At 39.2% G+C, this 18,980-nt stretch overlaps 1 protein-coding gene across 2 annotated transcripts; it reads right to left on the reverse strand.

Annotated features, from left to right (window-relative positions):
• Window positions 1–4,094: 4,094 nt before the first annotated feature.
• LOC103453310 (uncharacterized) lies at window positions 4,095–17,798 on the reverse strand. Of its 2 annotated transcripts, XM_070815097.1 has the most exons (12): window positions 16,319–17,606; window positions 16,095–16,222; window positions 15,331–15,401; window positions 14,745–15,249; window positions 14,511–14,659; window positions 13,908–14,108; window positions 13,107–13,274; window positions 12,625–12,978; window positions 12,006–12,085; window positions 5,620–5,980; window positions 5,078–5,290; window positions 4,095–4,716 (listed from the first exon to the last, which is right to left on the reverse strand). In XM_070815097.1, the coding sequence occupies exons 3-12, from the start codon at window positions 15,373–15,375 to the stop codon at window positions 4,381–4,383; spliced, it is 2,412 nt and encodes an 803-aa protein (XP_070671198.1). In that variant the 5' UTR covers window positions 15,376–15,401; window positions 16,095–16,222; window positions 16,319–17,606; the 3' UTR covers window positions 4,095–4,380. The 2 variants fall into 2 exon arrangements, with proteins under 2 accessions (XP_070671198.1, XP_028951461.2); XM_029095628.2 differs by lacking the exon at window positions 16,095–16,222 and having other exon boundaries at window positions 17,445–17,798.
• Window positions 17,799–18,980: the final 1,182 nt, after the last annotated feature.

An 18,980-nucleotide genomic window follows, 5' to 3' on the forward strand; every position in this document is an offset into this window, starting at 1 on the left:
ATAGGAAAGTGTAGAATAATATTATACCTATTTAAAATCCCAATGGTTGCCGGAGATGGCCGGAAAATAGCCTCAAAGTTGACTGGTCTGAGTGAAAACTTGAAAACTCGCCAAAAAATGGGTAAACTTTAAACGTTCATAACTTCTTCAATACTCAACGAAATGAAGTGATTCAAAAATGAAGATCATATTTCTCGATGAGACGAAGAGAATGATACCTTTTTTTATGGCTAACTCATCGTGGTTTGCCTCAAAAGTGGCTAATGCGAGACCAAGACAACCACTTTCGAGCGGTTTTCCGGCCAAACACGGTAATTTAGCCATAAAAAAAGGTACCATTCTCTTTGTCTCATCGAGAAGTATAATTTTCATTTTTGAATCACTTGATGTTGTTGAGTATTGAATAAGCTATGAGCGTTTAAAGTTTACCCAGTTTCCGGCAAGTTTTTAAGTTTTCACTCAGACCGGTCAACTTTGAGGCTATTTTCCGACAATCTCTGGAAACCATTGAGCTTCAACATAGGTATAATCTTATTCTACACTTTCCTATCTTCATTTTGATATATTATAGGTCGAATTTGGTTAAGAAACGATTGAGTTATGAAGCTTTGAAAATTGCCCAAACTTCCAGCCAAGAGCTCCAGGACACTTAACAGAATTTTTAATGGAAGGACCAAAATGATGGATGGTGGACAATCTCAGGGACCAATTTTATCGATTTGGAATCTCAGGGACCAAAGTGATAAGTTATGCAAATCTCAGGGACCATGTTGGCGATTTACCCTTATTTTTATACTTTTTACTTAACTTAATGAAGAGCAACAAAATAAGGAATATGTTTTTTTTCTACATGTTAGTATCATTTCTTTGATACTTCCAATAAGGTTTCCGCATATTTGGCTTGGGCTTAATCTTTTCTAATTATACTATAAATCATATAAGAACTTGTTATAATTGAATTTATTAGATTGTTCATCAACAGTGTTGGGTAGAATAACATTTTGACTCTGCGCCAGTGATTCCCTTATTATTTATTAGTGAACAATAATTGAATAATTCCTTCATAGAGATAGAGGTCATAATTCACATAGATATAGTAAATCTCGCTTGGGCTGCTTTAATGGTAGTCTTTACGTTTACCCTTTCACTAGTAGTATGGGGAAGGAGAGGACTCTAGAAGTACTACTAATTGAGTTTAGGAACTAAATAGTATCACTTGTTTTTATAGATCGTTCGGCAAAGTTTTTTTTATTTAAAATTTCACTATTTGAATTTAAAATTTGATTTTTAAATTGAAATAGAAATGAAAACTATCTTCATTTCGAAATTCTCTTGGATTTTAGTTGAACTGTTCCAAGAGTCACCTCACTTCACTACACCACAAGTGAGACATGGTTGAGATCTCTTGTTGAGCATATTCGAAGTACCTGAGCTATTTTCATCGATCGTTAAGTCTCAATGACGATCCATGAAAATTATGCCACATGTATCAACCCAACCAATACATGATACATCAACAAAGTCAACGCCAAGACATATTGCGTCTACATCAGCAAAGCATCAGGAGATTAAAGTCATGCAAGCCAATCCCAGACAACGTTGCCCACCTCTACATGAAATCACTGCAGAAGTCAACATTCCATAAGGTTGTTCGAGGAATTGGTATTCCTAACTATTCATATGCAATGCTTGTATTTCTCATTTGGAAGTTTTTTCAAACTCAGGGGGAGTATCCGAAAGTGTACTCACTTGATCTTAATGTACTCTTTTTCCCTACGATTATGAGCATTTTTTCCACTGGGTTTTTGCTACCTAACTAGGTTTTGACAAGGCACCCATCCTAAGCTGGTCATACCCTTGTAAGCTCTTCTACTGGGTTTTTCACCCACCTTGGGTTTACCATAGCAAGGTTTTGTGAATTTTACCTTTTATGCATTCTTTCGTTGGTTTGAGAATCACATTCGCTCATTGTGCTGACAACTTCATCAACTGTACTTACTTCGTCACTGAAGACCTGATGCGTCATTTAGTTGAGTATTTACACACTTAAGGGGGAGTGTTGCAGTCCTATTAGATTAGGAATATGATCGTGTAAATCCTATCATATTTGGGACATCCTTGTGAGATTCTACCATGGACTAGATATTATCCTATTAGAGTTGTAATCCTATTGGGGTAAGGAATTTACCTTCCCTACTACTATAAATGAAGGCACAATGAGATGATCTAACACTGTTTGGGCCCAAAATAATATTATTGGGCCGAATTGGGCCGAGAGTAGGTTTATGTTCGGTCCAAAGCTCTTCGAAAAATATTATGGGTCGTCCAGTGGTCATAAGCCGCCCAGTAAGGTTGGTCAAGTCCTATTGCAAGAATGATTGATCTGGATAAGAGCGAATAGGTCGAGTCCTAGTATGATAAGGAGTCTTAATGGAATGAGGATGCTCATATTTGAGAAGTGAAGGTGGCCGGATAAAGAGTTTGGTTCAAAGTCCTAATGGAGGTAGGATTGGCCGAGACTTGGTTGGATTAGGATAAAGAATCCTAATCCGAGTATAGTTCTGGTTTGGCCATGATGGAATTGGTTGCTATAAATAAGAAGAGGGTGCATCATTCAAAGCCCCCTTACTAAACACACAAATTGCCTTGCACAAACTCTCACTCTACACAAAACCTTTCAACAACCTTGAGATTTTATTTTCTCTTTCGCCAACACATCTTCAGTTTGGATAAACAGCACTGTGAAGGCAACCGGCGAACACCTTTAGTTTGGATAAATAGTACTTCATCGAAGCCGACTGGTTACCTATCCAAGTCTCGACCAAGAAGGATTTTCGAGTTCTTATTAGCAGAGGTCATCTTATTAGCCTTCTCGGCGAAGTGAGGTGTTACAAATTATTGGGCTCAGCACATTGAAAGCTGAGTTGTTTATGATTGGATATTCACAAGTAAGTTTTAGAGTTCGGCATTCTGACTGCCGAACGACATTTACTATCAATACATACATCTCTTTTGAGTACCTGTGTCTGTATAGTTTGGAGCCAGTTCGGCGTGCTTATACTCTTACAAATATAATCACCGTGACCGAACCCAGCGCTGACGATCCGTGAACTTCGCAAGACTAGCAGCCTTGTCTTCAGGCTCTAAAACCTGAAGGCCGAGACGTGTTCCTTCCTCGGTCGCAGTGGCAAGATCAAGAAGTCAACAACACGCTCAACGCAACATCAACAAATTTTACTCCCCAACCGAGCTCAACTGTCGAGTTGGCATGCCCCACACATAACCGAATGACGTAGTTAGCTTATTAATTACTCGGCCTGCACGCCACGTAGGCTTGGTAGTTTTTAGGGTCAACAAACACACCTCACAATTACACATCTCTCTCTTTCTCTCTATTGTGCCGCACTCCCCTCTCTATATGGCTTCCATAATTGTTCAATAAATTATGCTTACAACAATTATTAATTTTTATAAAAATATAACTCTTTTGAAAATACAGTCTACCAAATGTTCAATAACTTTATTTTATAGCTAGTTGTTTGTAAAGCACAGTAAAAACAGTTTTCCTTTTGTTTTTTTTTTTCTTTTTTTTAAGAACAGCATTTCCAAATTGCCCTAAAGTGTAGTGGTAAGAGAAACTCTAGTAGATCCAATACTGGGCAATTTAGGTTATGTGTTCAATTCCCTCCGCTATCAATTGTATAGAAAATATTTCTTCAAAGAAAAACAAAAAACAAAAATCAACCAACCTTTTCTTTGATAGGGTCAGTGACGTTGCATTCTAGGGAACCGGATCCCCTTCGAATCCAAAGGAATTGAGCCCAAGGATTAAATGATCCAGGTCATTGAAATTTAATCCAACAGCTACAATTATTATAACTTTTAGAAGGATTCTCTATTTGTAACTTTTAGATCAAATTTTAATGGTCCGGATCATTTGATCCTTAAGCTTAGATTTTTTGGGCCCGGAGGGGATCCGATTCCGCATTCTAGTGATGCTTTGCCAGATACATGGCAGATTTTGTTTATAATTTGACCGTTTATAGCAAATTATAGCTCGAAAACCAAAACATTCCAAGACAAGTTTGTCCGAATGCTAAAATTTGGAGCCAATAGAATTTCTTCAAATATCAAGATCAGTATGTATATTACAATTTAGGGTGCAGAAACCTGCTTAATGCTAAGGTGAGACTGTAATTATATATTCGAAGCGTAAACAATGTTCCAATGTTGAAACTTCCCACTTCCCAGTGAGGATTCTAAACCACAGGCAACGCAAATCTGGTGAGGTTCAAGATAAACGCAACTTAAACAACCCGGTTACAAGATACACCAACGCCTTAAAAGTCAATCTGCAGCAAATGATCGGAAAATATGGCTTTACGATTGGTGAAGCTGTTTTGTCCAGTCAAAAGCTGCCCAATCTTGATCGAAGCTCTTAACCGCTTGCTTTTGTGCCTCCACCGTCTCATGTCTTCGGCGACGATACATGTCTTCCTCAGGCAATTGTAGCATGCCTCTAATGACATTCAGCCCAAGACTGCTGTTGAACTGCTGTTCGTCATCAATAACGTGGACAAACCCTTTATTCAATCCGAACTCCACATGGAAGTACGGAAAGTCCTTTGGAATCGACCCACGCAAGCCCTTCACGCTTGTATCGATTAGTCTCTTCGCATTGTGCTGGCTCCACTCGTCTTCAGCTTCATCAATTGCCTGTGAGAAATTTTATGCATTTTTAGTTTAAATGAGCTGAAAAATTAAAATCAGAGACTAAATTCAACATCATAGATTAAATGTATATAAACATTCCGTTCAGAATATTTTAAACACGAAACAACTGAGAACCTAATAAAATCTATATGTATACACGTGTTTGAATAAAACTACACGCTGGGAATGCACTTGTATGTGTATTTATCTAGATCTACTACCACAGATATGCCTACATGAAATAACGTCACAGGTTCCCAGAAAAGGGCATAAATCATGAGGATTTTTCCATAAACGAGTGAAAATTTCAAAACAAGCAGCAGAAAATCAACGCATTTAAAATGAAAATAAGAGCAATCATTACCTTTTTGAAATATAAAGGAGCCTCTTTGGCAATTTCATGGGGCATAGGAATACACTCAACTATACAGTGGCGGCGTTGTTGAGCCAACCCCATCACAGTTTCAAGAAAAACTACTTCCTTCTCTTGCTTTGCAAACATCATAATAAGGCATTTCTTGAAATTTCGAATTTCTTGCCACATGTCGTCGTCAACAGTTCTTGTGGAAGCCACATGCTGTTAAGAGTTATATGGATCAGAATCAACTACATATTAACAAAACTATTTGAAGTAATCATAAAAGAGCAAACTAAATCTACATTCCCTAGTATTAAAATCGACTTAGATGTTGCACATTAACCTGAAAGGGTTCCAATAATCACTTTTTTCATTTGGGTTGAGGACAGTAGATTTTTCAACACCCTCACATTTGGAAAATGATAATTCCTTGTTAAAGAATGAACTTTCCCTTCTAAAGCTTTAAAGTAAAGAAGGAATGACTCGTGCTCATTATCAAATGACTACTGAAACAAACAACATAAGAGAAGCAACTAAATTAAGCTCACCTGCATTGGTAAAATACAACAGTGACCAGGCACAACAGGCTGCTGCTGTGGCAACATTAAATATGTGAAGTTTGCTATGGCCACAACAAGATGCGCCGGCCTCCTCGGATTTTCAAAACAAAAGAGACATCTCTCCTGCTGCGTTGCAAATCGAGTTGCAAAACTGTTGTTCTGGGTGACTTTTTTATCACAACCCTGCTTTTTCTTGGACTTCTTTCTTGGAGCATCATCATAGTCATATTCATCATCTGCCTGACCAGATATACTGTATTTTTTGTTCTGGGTAATCCTTTGAGCTAGATGCATATCAGCATCATCCTCCTTTTTCTTCTGACGAAGATTCATTTCCTGCATAACATGTCTAAATAAAAGGCAATCTGATTAGACCAAATTCTGACTGACAATTATGTGTGGGGAAAAACAAATCAGCATGTACAGGAAATCAATCAACAAATGAACACTCCTCGTCAGGAATTGCAAAACAAAACCTATAAGAATTGGCCCATGTATGTTACAAATGCTACTTTGCACTACAGTCTGTAATACAATTTCATCATCCTTACAAACTTTTATCTTGTACTCATTTAAAAAAAGGGAACTTTAACGGAAAGTTCCCGATACTGTTCACTTTAACAAAAAAACCACATTTTTACACTAAAAAATCAATCCTAGTATTGACAAAAAAAAAAAGTCAATCCTGGTACTATTCACTTTTACCCTTTATGTTGTCCTTATCGTTAAAACTCAAAGTTTTCAAGCCTTTTTCATTAGTTTTCCTTTAAAAAAATTGTAAAAGCACACAGGATAAGACAAGAACTAAATACTCAATTTCAACAACTGCAACAACAACAACAACAACAAAGCATTTTCCCACTAAGTGGGGTCGGCTATATGAATCCTAGAACGCCATTGCGCTCGGTTTTGTGTCATGTCCTCCGTTAGATCCAAGTACTCAAGTCTTTTCTTAGGGTCTCTTCCAAAGTTTTCCTAGATCTTCCTCTACCCCTTCGGCCCTGAACCTCTGTCCCGTAGTCACATTTTCGAACCGGAGCGTCAGTAGGCCTTCTTTGCACATGTCCAAACCACCGGAACCGATTTTCTCTCATATTTCCTTCAATTTTGGCTACTCCTACTTTACCTCGGATATCCTCATTCCCAATCTTATCCTTTCTCGTGTGCCCATACATCCCACGAAGCATCCTCATCTCCGCTACACCCAATTTGTGTACGTGTTGATGTTTCACCGCCCAACATTTTGTACCATACAACATCGCTGGCCTTATTGCCGTCCTATAAAATTTTCCCTTGAGCTTCAGTAGCCTACGACGGTCACACAACACGCCGGATGCACTCTTACACTTCATCCATCCAGCTTGTATTCTATGGTTGAGATCTCCATCTAATTCTCCGTTCTCTTGCAAGATAGATCCTAGGTAGCGAAAACGGTCACTTTTTGTGATCTTCGCTAGATTGCTCTGGTCATTAGTGTGGATAAGTATATAAATGGATAGAAATAGGAAAGCAAACACAAGATGTACGTGGTTCACCCAGATTGGCTACGTCCACGGAATAGAGGACTCATTAATTGTGAAGGGTTTACACAAGTACATAGGTTCAAACTCTCCTTTAGTGAGTACAAGTGAATGATTTAGTACAAATGACATTAGGAAATATTGTGGGAGAATGATCTCATAACCACGAAACTTCTAATTACCAGAGTGGTATCGTCTTGACTTGCCTTATCTGTCTCATAGGTAGATGTGGCATCTTCCCTGGAAGTACTCTTCCTCCATCCAGGGGTGGTATCTGTAACTGGTGGAGATGCACAAGGTAATGTATCAATTTCACTTGAAGCTTACTTGTAGTTTCAAGCTTGGTCAAGCGCGATACAAACCATGTAGTAGGAGTCCCCCAAGTCGCCGAGCTAGGGGATCTGCTGAAAGAGGTGACAGACAAGGTAAGCAATCAGAGCTCCGGCTGATTGTTCACATTCTCCCTATCTTGCAGGCAGCATGAAGGATAAAGAAAAGAAAAATGAGAAGAGATGATATGGGATACTTTTGCTTTTGAAGAAGTAACTTTCCACAGGCTTATTCTTGAACTGGGCTGGAGGGTTTTCTGGTTTCCTCCAGAGTATAAGGCCGACTGAAGAATTTGAGGGTCAAAACAAGTTCATCAAATCTAGAGTACGTTCGACCCTGCTGATATGGGATACTTTTGCTTTTGACAGAGTAGTGGATGTATCGGCACGTGTGCTGTTACGCTTGTCTCCACATGCTTCCTTGTATCCTTCTCACTTGCCCTATCTGTTCCTCAGGCAGATGTGGTATCTTCCCTGGAAGCATAAGATGTTGAAGATGAGTACTCGAGAGTAATGCCAGGTAAGTAATCAGGTAAGGGGTTCCAGGCAGTCAGTTCCTGGCTGGAAGCTTGATTCCAAGTGCTGACTGATTGCTCTCTTTCTCCTTATCTTGCAGGTAAGAACAAGGCCAAAGGAAAAGACAGGGAAAAAGCATGATATGGGATACTCTTGCTTTTAACCCTGATGATATGAGATATTCTTGCTCTAGTATAGCTTGTTTACAGAGGTATTATCGGGGGGAAAGAAAGCTGAATATTTCGAAAGGCTTCGTTGGGAGTGCCCTCTCAGATAAGAGGAAGGGTTGAGCATTTTTGCATGTCTGCCTGTCCGTTGGGGATGGAGGTCGACATATATAGGAGTCTCCCTAACATCAAGTAATAATGTTATTCCTTTACCCTGCTTGGTCATAGCACGGTAGTGGGAGCTGCCAGCTTCACATGTTTTAACTCTGTCAGAGCACTTTGAAAAAGTGGTCTGTAGTATCTGGAAAGCTGATGTTGCGTGTGAAGATTACAGACAAGCTTTATCCAAGGAGATCCAGCTCTTGAAGTTGGGAAAGTGGTGCCTCTTCGGTTTTCGAACAAGCAATCCTGTCGGAGATCTGGCTCTCGAGATTTGGAGAACGATGCCTCTTCGATTTTTGAAAAAGCAATCCTGCTGGTCTACCTTACCACGAAGCACAGAGGTTGACACACAGGGACTTTCCAATTATCCAGCAGTGGTACTGTTCCTTTACCCTCTCTTCGATTTTTGAGAAAGTAATCATGTTGGGAGTCTGGCTCTCGAGATTCGAAGGGCGGTGCCTCTTCGATTTTGGAGCAAGCAATCTTGTTGGGAGTGTTTTCTCGAATATGAGTAAAGGTTGGGCATGTTTGCTAGTCTACCTTGCCACGAAGCACAGAGGTTGACACACAGGGACTTTCCAATTATCCAGCAATGGTACTGTTCCTTTACCCTCTCTTCGATTTTTGAGAAAGTAATCATGTTGGGAGTCTGGCTCTCGAGATTCGGAGGGCGGTGCCTCTTCGATTTTGGAGCAAGCAATCTTGTTGAGAGTGTTTTCTCGGATGTGAGTAAAGGTTGGGCATGTTTGCTAGTCTACCTTGCCACGAAGCACAGAGGTTGACACACCGGGACTTTCCAATTATCCAGCAGTGGTACTGTCCCTTTACCCTTGTGGGTAATAATATGGTAGCTAGACCTTCAAAATTTATGTGTCTAAACTTTGTTAGTGTTGTTTCTTTGCTATTCTTTTACCCTTCTTGGTCAGAGCGATGTAGTGGGAGCTGCAAGCTTCACGTGTCTCAACTTTGTCAGAGAACTTTGGCAAAGTTATCTGTGGTACCCATGAGCTACTGTTGCGTGTGGGAAGTGGGTGATTGAACAGTACAATTCATGTGCTTTCTACTTCGCCAGAAATCTTCGACAGAATGCCCATAATTTCCGCAAAGTTGAGTGTGCGTGTGACAGGTGCTGACAAGGCTGGAAAAGTAGGTGCCTCTTCGATTTCTGAGATCGGCCCTCGTGGTCTCTGAGCAGCCCAACTTTTGAGAAAGCAAGCCTCTTCGATTTCTGAGATCGGCCTTCGTGGTATTTGAGCAGCCCAGCTTTTGAGAAAGCAAACGCCTCTTCAATTTCTAAGATCGACCCTCGTGGTCTCTGAGCAGCCCAGCTTTTGAGAAAGCAAACACCTCTTCGATTTCTGAGCAGGCGCCTCTTCGATTTCTGAAGCTTCGTCGAGTGCAGATTTTTATAGGGGCTGACATTAAGTTCCAAAGCACACTTGAATATCCACCAGTAGAAGCTCCATTCTTGCACTTCTAAGATCTTGATTTGTCCGACCTCTTCTCTCTTCAACACCTTTGAAAATGTATGGCCCCTCTGACCGTCGTTTTGACTTGAACCTTGTTGAAGAGGCAGCCCCGCCTTCTCCAGACAACATATGGCGCTCATGCTTCGTCTCCCCTACTGGTCCTCTTACCGTTGGGGATTCCGTGATGAAGAATGATATGACCGCTGCGGTAGTGGCCAAGAACCTTCTCACTCCCAAAGATAACAGACTACTTTCCAAACGGTCTGATGAGTTGGCTGTTAAGGATTCTCTGGCTCTCAGTGTTCAGTGTGCAGGTTCTGTGTCTAATATGGCCCAACGCCTATTTGCTCGAACCCGCCAAGTTGAATCATTGGCGGCTGAAGTGATGAGTCTCAAACAGGAGATTAGAGGGCTCAAGCATGAGAATAAACAATTGCACCGGCTCGCACATGACTATGCTACAAACATGAAAAGGAAGCTTGACCAGATGAAGGAATCTGATGGTCAGGTTTTACTTGATCATCAGAGATTTGTGGGTTTGTTCCAAAGGCATTTATTGCCTTCGTCTTCTGGAGCTGTACCGCGTAATGAAGCTCCAAATGATCAACCTCTGATGCCTCCTTCTAGGGTTCTGTCCAGTACTGAGGCTCCGAATGATCCCCCTCCGGTGCCTTCTCTTTCTGGGGCTCTACCGACTGCTGAGACTTCTCCTAAGCAACCTTTGTGAAGGCTCCCTCTTGTTTGTTTATTTTGACTCAAGTATATGTACATATTTGTAACTTATCGGGGATATCAATAAATAAGCTTTCCTTCATTTCAACGTATTGTGTTAAATACACCAAAGCTTTCTTCGCTAAGTTCTTTGAATTTTCTTTTGTTGAAGCTTGTATGTTGAAGCTTTGTGAGTGGAGCATGTAGGTTGAGGTAGTGTTCCCTTAGTTTCCCGAGTGAGGAAAACTTCTCGGTTGGAGACTTGGAAAATCCAAGTCACTGAGTGGGATCGGCTATATGAATCTTAGAACGCCATTGTGTTCTGTCCTGTGTCATGTCCTCCGTTAGATCCAAGTACTCTAAGTCTTTTCTTAGGGTCTCTTCCAAAGTTTTCCTAGGTCTTCATCTACCCCTTCGGCCCTGAACCTCTGTCCCATAGTCGCATCTTTTATTCGGAGCGTCAGTAGGCCTTCTTTGCACATGTCCAAACCACCGTAATCGATTTTCTCTCATCTTTCCTTCAATTTCCTTCAATTTCGGCTACTCCTACTTTACCCCGGATATCCTCATTCCTAATCTTATCCTTTCTCGTGTGCCCACACATCCAACGAAGCATCCTCATCTCCGCTACACCCATTTTAGGTACGTGTTGATGCTTCACCGCCCAACATTCTGTGCCATACAGCATCGCCGGCCTTATTGCCGTCCTATAAAATTTTCCCTTGAGCTTCAGTGGCATACGGCGGTCACACAACACGCCGGATGCACTCTTCCACTTCATCCATCCAGCTTGTATTCTATGGTTGAGATCTCCATCTAATTCTCCGTTCTTTTGCAAGATAGATCCTAGGTAACGAAAACGGTCGCTCTTTGGTATTTCTTGATCTCCGATTCTCACCCCTAACTCGTTTTGGCCTCCATTTGCACTGAACTTGCACTCCATATATTCTGTCTTTGATCGGCTTAGGCGAAGACCTTTAGATTCCAACACTTCTCTCCAAAGGTTAAGCTTTGCATTTACCCCTTCCTGAGTTTCATCTATCAACACTATATCGTCTGCGAAAAGCATACACCAAGGAATATCATCTTGAATATGTCCTGTTAACTCATCCATTACCAACGCAAAGGTAAGGACTTAAGGATGAGCCTTGATGTAATCCTACAGTTATGGGAAAGCCTTCGGTTTGTCCTTCATGAGTTCTTACGGCAGTCTTTGCTCCTTCATACATATCCTGTATAGCTTGGATATATGCTACTCGTACTCTTTTCTTCTCTAAAATCTTTCAAAGAATGTCTCTTGGGACCCTATCATACGCTTTTTCCAAATCTATAAAGACCATGTGTAAATCATTTTTCCCATCTCTATATCTTTCCATCAATCTTCGTAAGAGATAGATTGCCTCCATGGTTGAGCGCCCTGGTATCTTATTTACAACCAAAAACATTGACAATACACAAATAATAGTAAAAAAATAAGATAATAAGAATATACAACATTACCTGCTTGTGCTCTGTTCATTTCCTGGTCTCACAGAATTATCTCCACTAGCCTGCTTTGCCTTTCTGTTTTCTACTTCTTGCTATTAACAAAAAGAAAAATCAATTAATCACTGAAACAAAAGATCGTTATATTATTGTTATATTAACAAAAAGAAAAATCAATTAATAACAAGTAGTCAGCATCCTAAGGAATTACAAAACAAGTGGGTAACATTGTTATAAATTAATAATCATAAGAAATATTTTAATAACCCAATACAGAGAAACATAGGCATCTCTTTAGGAACAAATAAATGCATGCAAAAATGGCAGGACACAAGCCAAGCAAAGACGTAAAGATTTTGTGTGGTTGAAAAAAGAAACCAGCAAACAAAGGACAGCAAATTCCCTAACCAAGATAAGAACCAAAATTGCCCCAACTCTAGAAGAGTAATTTCCACTGCATCAGAAGTTAGAAATCAACTTCTATCCTAAGTTGCCCAATAAACTGGATGGTTAATTTCAAAAGTTGTCGACAAGACTACGGACAATCCAATCTACTAGCGTATAGGACATAAAGCTGCATATCCTTGAGAGAGAGAGAGAGAGAGAGAGAGAGAGGATACTGCATGCTTCTTACCAGAAGTTCCTCAGCTTCTTCTAGCTTTCCTTTCATACGAAGTTGAAAAGCCTTAGCTGCCAACTGGTTCGCACTCAGATCATGAAATGCAGCACTCGCTTCACTTGGTTTCCTAGTGGCTGCTATATTTTCATGAGCATGACTACTAAAATCATCAGTCCTTTTACGAAGAACTTCAGACATGAAGCTTCCATCGTTTGAAAACTTATTTAAGCTAGCCACTGCATCCGCTAAAAGACTAGAATCCTGAGTAGAAACGTCTTGCCTTATCCAGGAAAATTTATCTTGAACTTTAGGCTCCCTCATTTTAGGGAGTCCACAAGATACATCCTTCAGGTAGTGCCGACCAGTGTCCTAGAAGTCAAATTCACGTAGCATGTAAGACACAAATATTAATTTTTAACTCAAGTTAAAAACAAAGCCAATAACAGTTGAATTTCATAGTTAAGCATTTTCAAAAAGATGAGAGCTCTCCCATATACCTTTTTATTATCCTTGTCACTTTGATTGCTGGAATCTGGTTGGCGTTCCTCACTCAGCCCTTTCTGTCTACTTCTTATGGCCTGTAGATGAGCACGAGATTGGGCAGCTTTATTAGATGCCACAGAGACGGTCAGTTGACCAAGAGAACCCCAACGCTCTCCGATAACCTGTATAAAAAACCAAGGATTAGAGCGCAAAGAAATATACCAAAAACCAAAAACAAAACAAGGTAGTTTGTGAACTAGTGATGCTTACTAAGACCTAGAAAGATGGGATTGGGAAATGGGGTTCAGGTAAATTAGTGGAAGCAAGTTCAATACCAATTTATTCCCCCGTTCTTGGCCTCTCACCAACATATTCCTATTGCAGGAAAATATTCTCAGAATTTAATTCATCAACTCCTCATTCCGATCTGATTAACAAGGGGATTTAAACCTAAAGGATATAGGAAAGTAAACGTATTCTAGGAATCTAATCCAAACCAGAACAGGAAAATTACTATCAATTAAGAGAACCCTCTTTGTCAACCAAAGAGGGTAAAATTACTATTATACCCCCTTTAAGCATGGTAAGTTTATGGGTTATTGAGTAATATCACTAGCATGTACTCTCACACTCTTTCTGCAAGTAACTCTCACACACCAAATGCATCCCAGGTGCCCTTCCGCCTAGTCCGTATAAAAGAAGGAAATCAACAGACTAAAACCCTAGATATTAAAATACTAAAACCCTAGAGATTACATGACTAAAACACCCTACAGAAGTAGGGCACGCCCCACTCTGGTTCCGTGTCAGCATACCTCCTGGAGCCTTCGTCCTTCTCGAGTCGCCTGCTCTTTTGCACGCTTCAGAGCTTTTAGTTTCCAACTTGCACCTCCATCCCCAACAACGGAGGAAGACAAAAGTTGATTTCCAGCAGCTTTAGGTTCATCTGTATCTTCTGGATAACCAGATCCGTCATCCTTTAAATATGGATTTAATTCCCTGGGATTGACCTTTATCTATAACACAGGGAAGATAAAGAGTAGTCAGTAAACAAAATATTCTGTAAAAAGAAGTGAAAAACAATTTGTTATTTTCAGGACGAGGTTAAACTCTTTGCGCTTAACTACAGTAAGTTCCCTCGTGTCCATTTTAGTCTTTGAACTCTAAAATGTGGCAATTAACCTCCCAAACAAAAAATTGTCTGTTTAGTTTGGGGACAATAGTAATTGCTCATCTACACCCATAAGCCAATGGGTTAAACCTATAATTTTCATGTGCCATCTCTGACCACACCAAACAAAACAAACGTGAACTTATTTGCCACCTAATATAAACTTTATGGACTAGTTTGTAACTCCAACTTAGTAGAACTAGAAAGGTAAAAAGGTAAATTCTCGCTTTACAAGATGGAAATATACCTCTTCAGTCGGATTTTCCTTTGGCTGCTCCTCAACATTCACTGTAGGGGTTTTATCTGTTTTTCCTTCAGGTCTAAGCATCCACTCTAAGCCAAATTCCTTCCTTGCAATCTCCCCATCTTTCAAACGATTGGGTCCTCTATCTCCATCTATATCGACGAAAGGAATGTGAAAATGTTAAGATCATATGATTAGATAAAAATATCTTTTATAAGAATAGCATAGAATACCTACCAGTAAATTCTTCATCCCCCATGCCTCCTAGACTCCTTCGCTTACTCTTTTTCTTTCTGTCTTTTTTACTTCCATTTTTGCACCTTTCTTTTCTATCAGAACAACTATCACTGTCTTTACCATCAGAAGCAGAAGAATAATGATCTTCTGATACATATTCTTTCCTTCCCCTCCTTGATCTCCTTTTTGACCTATAACTGGCCTCATCCTCTGAATCATCCTCATTACTTCTTTTTCTCTTACCTTTTTTCCTACTCTGACTCCTCCTTCTATCTTGGTCAGAACTTCCCTCACTTTCAACGCCTGACGAATATGATGATGATGATGAATACTTGTCTGACGAATACCATTTTTTTTTAGACCCCTTCTTTATTCTATCAAGCTCTTCCCCATCCGAACTACTAGATTGAGAGCGCTTCTTTTCCTTCCTGCACTTATTCTCCTTATTACCCGACCTCTTCTTCTGTTTTTGTTTTTTTTTCTCAGGAGCACTCAGATTCTCATCCTGTTAACAATAACAGAAAACATTAAACTACTCTCGAAAACAACAAATTAAACAACATAAGGAACAAAGGATGCGATTTACCTTATCAATCTGGTCTCGGGGTATGATCTTCACTCCAGCAAGCATTATTTGTACTAACTGCAATTAGCGTCCTGCAGACAACCACAAACAGAATAGCAAGATCTGTTACCAACCAAAGACGAAAATAAATAACGTCACCCTATAAATAATTTTTGGGGGGAAAACTTGAAAATTTTGATTTAGCCTTTCATCCTTCATTTCTTTTTGTAATTAACACTTAATTTACTCTGAATTTGGATAATGAGCTTCTTTTCCCTCCAAATTAATCTCCAGTTTAAGTTAAATAGTGTACATGGAATCAAATCTGAAATATTTTTCTGCAATGAGTCTAGGATATTTGCAGGTTCATACGTAATAATTCTTGATGGTTCACTAGGCAAAAGAAAAATGATTATTGGTTCACCTGGTGGGGTTTTAATCAGAAAATAATACGCTCTGATTACTCAGTAAGCAAAGCTCTAATGATATTCAACCCTTCTTAAGAAAAACCAATCTTGCAAAACATAAGTCCTAAAACATCACAGCACACCACTAAACTTCATGATGTAGGAACCTTGGTGCAATATAACGGTGCTAATCATGGTTCGGGTTAAACTGGAAAGATTTCATCAAGGAATTGCAAAGAAGTTAAAAGCTCGTGGTACTGGACCCTTCAAAATTTCGCAGCGTGTTGGTTCCAAAGCATGTGTTAGAATACCCTCCACAAATGGGGTTCAGTTCAACTTTTAACATTGAAGATCTGATTCCATATAGAGGTTCTATACCGTCTCCTACTCAGGAGGATTTTGTTGAAACTGGTACTACTCCAGCTAATGACTCAGATTCCTTTTCCGTCTCCGAATTTCCTGATGTGATCCCACTTCCGCCCCCTTCCAAGTCTCTCCAAAAGGATCTTGTAGCAGATATTTTGGATGACAATGTTGTTTTAACAAGGCACGGTTCATACCAAAATTTTCTTGTGAGGTGGAAATATAGACCAGATTCTTACATCACTTGGATTTCAAAGGAGGACTTGGAGCGGATTGATCCTGACATTTTGGAGCAATGCTAGAGCTTTATCTCACCGGAGTCGAGCTCTTCTCAGCCAGGGGGAATTGATGAGGACATCATTGACAACCCCTTTAGCGTTTAGCTTTCTGTTTCCCATTTGGCTGTTTTCAAGTAGGATTAAGTCTAGTTTCTTGTTTTATTTGATTTAGGAATGTTTTCCAAATCCCATTAGGAACAGGCTGTCTATTCCAATTATTAGTTCAGCTGGGAATACTTTTACTAGAATTGGGAATTCTTTACTGATTGTTTTCGTATTGGTTCCCCTATAAAGATCCATTGTAATTCTTTAAGGAACTATTAGTTTATGATTAAGAATCGAGTGTTATCTTCCTGCGAAAAAATAAAATGAAATAAAAAAGAGTAAACTTCCGATTTTCCCCCTAAACTTTCACCTAACTTTCGATTTACACCTAAACCTTTAAATTGAAAAATCAGGGACTTAAACTAATTTTTTTTTTTTTGGCCGATTTCCCTACTGTTAGTTTTCCACAGATTTCTTCCAAAAAATTAACGTTAACTCTTATCACCATGTGACTCTCTTTTGACAACAAAAATGTCATTTCGCTAGACTTTTGGACACAGAAGCTATAGAATCACAGATTTGCACAGGTCAACATTTTAGAAATTTAGGATTTTCAATTAAACGAAGCGACCAAACTACTGTCCCCTCACATGTTGTGCACATGTTTTCATTTAACAGAAATTTGGATGGAATGAATGAAGAACTAACATCAGGTAAATTGTCCAAAAGAATTAGCTTAAGTCGTTGATTTTCCAATTTGAAAGGTTAGAGGTAAATCGAAAGTTAGATGAAAGTTGAGGGAAAATCGACAGTTTACTCATAAAAAATAAAAAGATTTAAATTTTCAAACCCTAGAACGTAAACCTTGCTCTGGTACCAATTTGATGTAGGATAGAGCCGGGCAGCGTAATTTAGAATGGTTTAGGGGAAGCGAAAACACAGAAAATATGAACTAAAAAATAATATAAGATAACTGGAATCGCACATATTCTTGGCCTTTCACCAATATAATTCCATCAGAAAATCAGAAAAGAAAAATTACCAGCAGCAGCTTGATCCGTGGTTTGTACGACGGTGCTCCTCCGCCTTAACGGCGCGGAGGTTGCTTTCGTAATTCGCAGCAGAAATCACCGACGAAAGAGTTCGAGGTCCTTGTGAAGAACTTAACAGAGAAAAGCAGGAAAAAATAAAAAGGGAGCAATCTATCAGTCCAAGTAAACGTGGATTTGGGTTTGGATTTTAACTAGGGATGACAGGTGCGCAGCGCGCTCCAGAGAGAGCCAAAATTTAACGGGAAAAATGGAAAAGACGAGTCTCCTCTATTTACACCTAGGGTGGGCACTTAGACCGAAACTGAACCACGAATCAAATCGAATCGCATCGAAAGGTTTGGTTTTGTGGTTTTAAAATGGTTTCGATTTTGAAATCAAACTGCAACATAGAAAACGGTTTGGTTTCGGTTTTGACTTTTGAAAACCGCACCGCAAACATTAATAAACATTTAATTTAATATCCATATTATATTTCATGTTTTAATTGGTTGTTTGTTAGAATCCATACACTTAGTATAGGACTCAACCACACTAGAATATCTTCATTCATCACTTTCTTTCGTTCATTAACTTGAAGGACCTTTGTTATTTTATACTATCACACACACATATATGTACAAGGGTGGACTAATCTTATTATCAAGAGTCGAACAATGATCTAATAAAATCCCCTCATTTGAAGCATGATATCACATATTCTAGTATCAAAGTTTCGCTCATGTTTAATGAATTTAAATTTATTCAACTTGTTTTATGATAAACATTGTAAAGGACACCCTTTTATTGCACAAACATGTTTGAACATCACAACTACATGCAACATGCTAATTGTTTACATGACAAATGTCTTTTTCCTATTACTATTGGGAAATGGTTATTAATATGTTAAATTGCAAATTGTACATTTTTTCTTAAAAACCAAACCGAAACCGTTTGAAACTTCACCGAACCGAACCAAACGATTTGGTTTCATTTCGGTTTTAGCTTCAAAACCGCACCGAACTGAACCGTAAAAAAATTCGGTTTCGGTTTCACTCAAAACCGCACCGAACCAAACCGTGCCCACCCCTATTTACACCCCCACCAAATTAAAATCCTTTTATTTTTGTCAATGAAAGTCTCAAATTCCCCCACATTTAGCTTTTGCTAGTCCTCAAGCAAAACAAAACAAACAAAACAAAACAAAACACAACTTAGACCTTCCAATAATTGCCTTAGGGATTTTTAATGAAACATGACGTGTTAAAATCATCATTCCCACATATTTTGGTCATCCTTACACTTGAACACATACTTAATCACAGTCACCACTTACTAGTTCACAATTAACCAATTAAAACGATGTTTTGAATGTAGTAACATGCCTTAGAGAATTTGCTCATTTCCTTACAAGATACTCTCTATTTTCACACACATTTTCTGACTACACACCCTACACTAGTATATGTGAGAAGATTGATGTAAACACGAAAGATTAGGACTCACATATGTTATAACAAAGAAAACAATTTTCTAGAGTTATTAAG

Source organism: Malus domestica, chromosome 16 (assembly GCF_042453785.1).
Source record: "Malus domestica chromosome 16, GDT2T_hap1".
Lineage (NCBI taxonomy): Eukaryota > Viridiplantae > Streptophyta > Magnoliopsida > Rosales > Rosaceae > Malus > Malus domestica.

What these genes read in the sequence shown, in the direction of transcription:
- LOC103453310 (XM_029095628.2), bottom strand. Translation starts at nt 15,375, where the DNA reads ATGCTTGCTGGAGTGAAGATCATACCCCGAGACCAGATTGATAAG. An exon ending in AATGAACAGAGCACAAGCAG is followed by an intron (nt 5,981 to 12,005) that starts GTAATGTTGTAT and finishes CCTTTTATTTAG; the next exon opens with ACATGTTATGCAGGAAATGA. An exon ending in GTTGTATTTTACCAATGCAG is followed by an intron (nt 5,291 to 5,619) that starts GTGAGCTTAATT and finishes AACTCTTAACAG; the next exon opens with CATGTGGCTTCCACAAGAAC.